General features: G+C 33.4%; 1 protein-coding gene across 2 annotated transcripts in view; it reads left to right on the top strand.

Annotated features, from left to right (window-relative positions):
• LOC113820214 (zinc transporter 6) overlaps positions 1-2,500 on the top strand; it is a 20,945-nt gene that overhangs the window by 17,969 nt on the left and 476 nt on the right. For both annotated transcript variants that reach the window (XM_027372521.2, XM_027372518.2), the window contains exon 10: positions 1-2,500. This exon is cut by the window's left edge and continues 232 nt beyond it; it is cut by the window's right edge and continues 476 nt beyond it. In XM_027372521.2, the coding sequence (XP_027228322.2) occupies positions 1-374 (374 nt within the window). In that variant the 3' untranslated portion in view covers positions 375-2,500.

Raw genomic sequence — 2,500 nt, 5'->3', positions numbered from 1 at the left:
GATACTCCCACAGCACACCAACCCTGTCTTCATCAAGTTCTGAGCACTATGATCATGGAGCCCACAGGAATTTTCCTAAAGAGAGAATGGCTCTCCAAAATAATTTATCAGATGACACACACAGACTTGGTTCTGCAATGCATAGAGAGGCAACGTATCTCAGCAGTCCGGGCTTAGATGAAAGCCAGGGAAAGGTTCAAGGAAGTAGAGTGGGAGAGGGAGGTTTTGCAGGTAATCAGCTTAGTCAGAAACCATCTCCTTATTATGTTAATGTTGACTTTTTAAATAGATCAAATGTTTTACACGATAATACATGGAATACTGCAGGTAGTAAAAACCAAGAAGAAAATCTTATGAATGATGGTACAAGATAATATTTATTTAATAGTGTTATTCTTTCACGTACTCAGCATTTGATATTTTATGTATAATCTTAATATTTTTTTACAAAAGGAAAAATATATATATCGTTAAAAAATAGATGGAGAATAAATTGTCTTAGAATGAATAAGTAACAGGAGTTTTATTTAAACCAGTTTACAGAAACTTACCATGAGTGCATGTTTATTTTCAAAAGCATATATGTGTGTGTGTGTGTCTGAATGTATGTGTATGATTTTTGTGTGCTTGTGCCTGTAACATTATGTGCATGTATCATCAGAGCTCTATAATGTGAGGCCCAATCCCATGTGAAGTTGTAAAGGTGCTAAATAGTGAATATTAACTGAAGATAAGACTGTATAAGAGCTGTATCTAAGGACCATAAAACTTCACTTAGTTGATATTGATGAAACATAAATTGTGATTCAGACTTGGAAATATACATTTTAGAAATCTTAAGAGACCATTTTAGACTTAAAACCCTAATTCCAGCACGAACACTCTCTCCGTCCTTCCCTCTTTTTCTCCACTTCTCTCTATTTCTCTATATCTCTCCCTCTTTAGTGTGTGTGTGTATATCTGTCTGTTAGTGCCAATGTGTGTATATTTGCGAGAGTATAGTCTGTATACATACCTACAATCCTAGATATTAATATTGTAATTCTATATAAATTATTAACTAGAATCACATTGTCATGCAATACAGTAATACAGAATGTTCAGTACCAAGTACCCTATATTTATTTGTACAATATTTTAGAGAAGTAATATACAGTATGAGCTTAATTCACAAACTAACCTCATAAAGCAGGAATATCACTTTTTCTTTTCTATCTACTTTAGTAACTTTTTTTGTCAATTTCTAGTATGCTTAAATCCCATTTTTTCTTTCTCAGTTTTTATTGTAGTTTGCCTTTGTGTTGGCCTCCTACACCTCTTTACATCTCTCTTTCATCCCATTTCTCCATTTTATCCTTTCTTTTTCTCTTTGTCTTCCATCTCTCCCTGCTCCTCTTTTGCTTTTTTCCCTTTTCCTGTCATTACTCCTTTCCCCTCTACGTTTCCCTCCTCTTTTCCCTTCTAACTTCCCCTCCCTCACACTCACTGTACAAAGTCAGTTTGTTAAACTTTTAGACTGACTTTATCAGTATGGTGTGTTATAACATGGTTAATGATGATAATGCATTAAACTTATAAGATGTTTGCTAGCCTGTTTGATAAGGAAAATATGATGTAATTTGGTAATGTTATGTTATGCATCAAGGTATTTTAATAGGCAGAATATATTATCCAAGTATTTGAATTTTTTCTTTCTTGTTATTATTGTTATTGTTACATTATCAATATTGAAATATTTTCATTGATTTATTATTGCCACTATTATTTTTATACTATTATTTGTATTTGTATCAAATATAACATGATCTTTATTGCTGTTATTAATTATAATATCAGTATCATTATCAAGACAATATCATTTGGTTTATAAAATTATTTATATTCTGTGAAACCAAGAACTGTTTTGATCGTGGTAATGAATAGAAGGAGTTACGAAATCAAAATAAATGGATATGAATTTTTATAACTTCAGTATTCATTAGTGTATTAAGACTTGTTTATAAGATCAAGCAGTGTTCAGTAAGCTTTGACATTGTCCATGGGGGCATTCATTGTGTACATCGGGTGCAGGCTAAGCCCGGCAGGAGCATGAGGAACTATCTGACAGGGTATGGTACAAAAAACATTGTGTCCAACAAGGAGGTTGACGGTGGAACTGACATGGTATTCAATAATTACTTTGGTCAAAACTTACGTAGCTGATAACAGTGCTCACACTTCCTAGAGTCCACATGTAACTTTGTTTATCTAGCTAGCATTACTAGCCTCTAACTGAGGATATTGTTCAAGTTCCAGCATAGGCATTTTGGTTCTTTCTCTGTGGACTCACTCTATCGACAGGTAACCTTCTTGCTTGTGTCTGTGGACACATATAATACTTTGTCACTTGCCTCTTAATTGAATATATATATATGAATACTTGTAATGATCTTTTATATGTGTGTGGTATGTGAGTATGGGGAGGGGGGGTATGCGTGCATACATGTTTTTGGAATATAAT

The sequence above is a fragment of the Penaeus vannamei genome, chromosome 1, assembly GCF_042767895.1.
Source record: "Penaeus vannamei isolate JL-2024 chromosome 1, ASM4276789v1, whole genome shotgun sequence".
Classification (NCBI taxonomy): domain Eukaryota; kingdom Metazoa; phylum Arthropoda; class Malacostraca; order Decapoda; family Penaeidae; genus Penaeus; species Penaeus vannamei.
The sequence above is the reverse complement of the archived record's forward strand: the minus strand, read 5'-3'. Positions and strand labels throughout refer to the sequence as shown.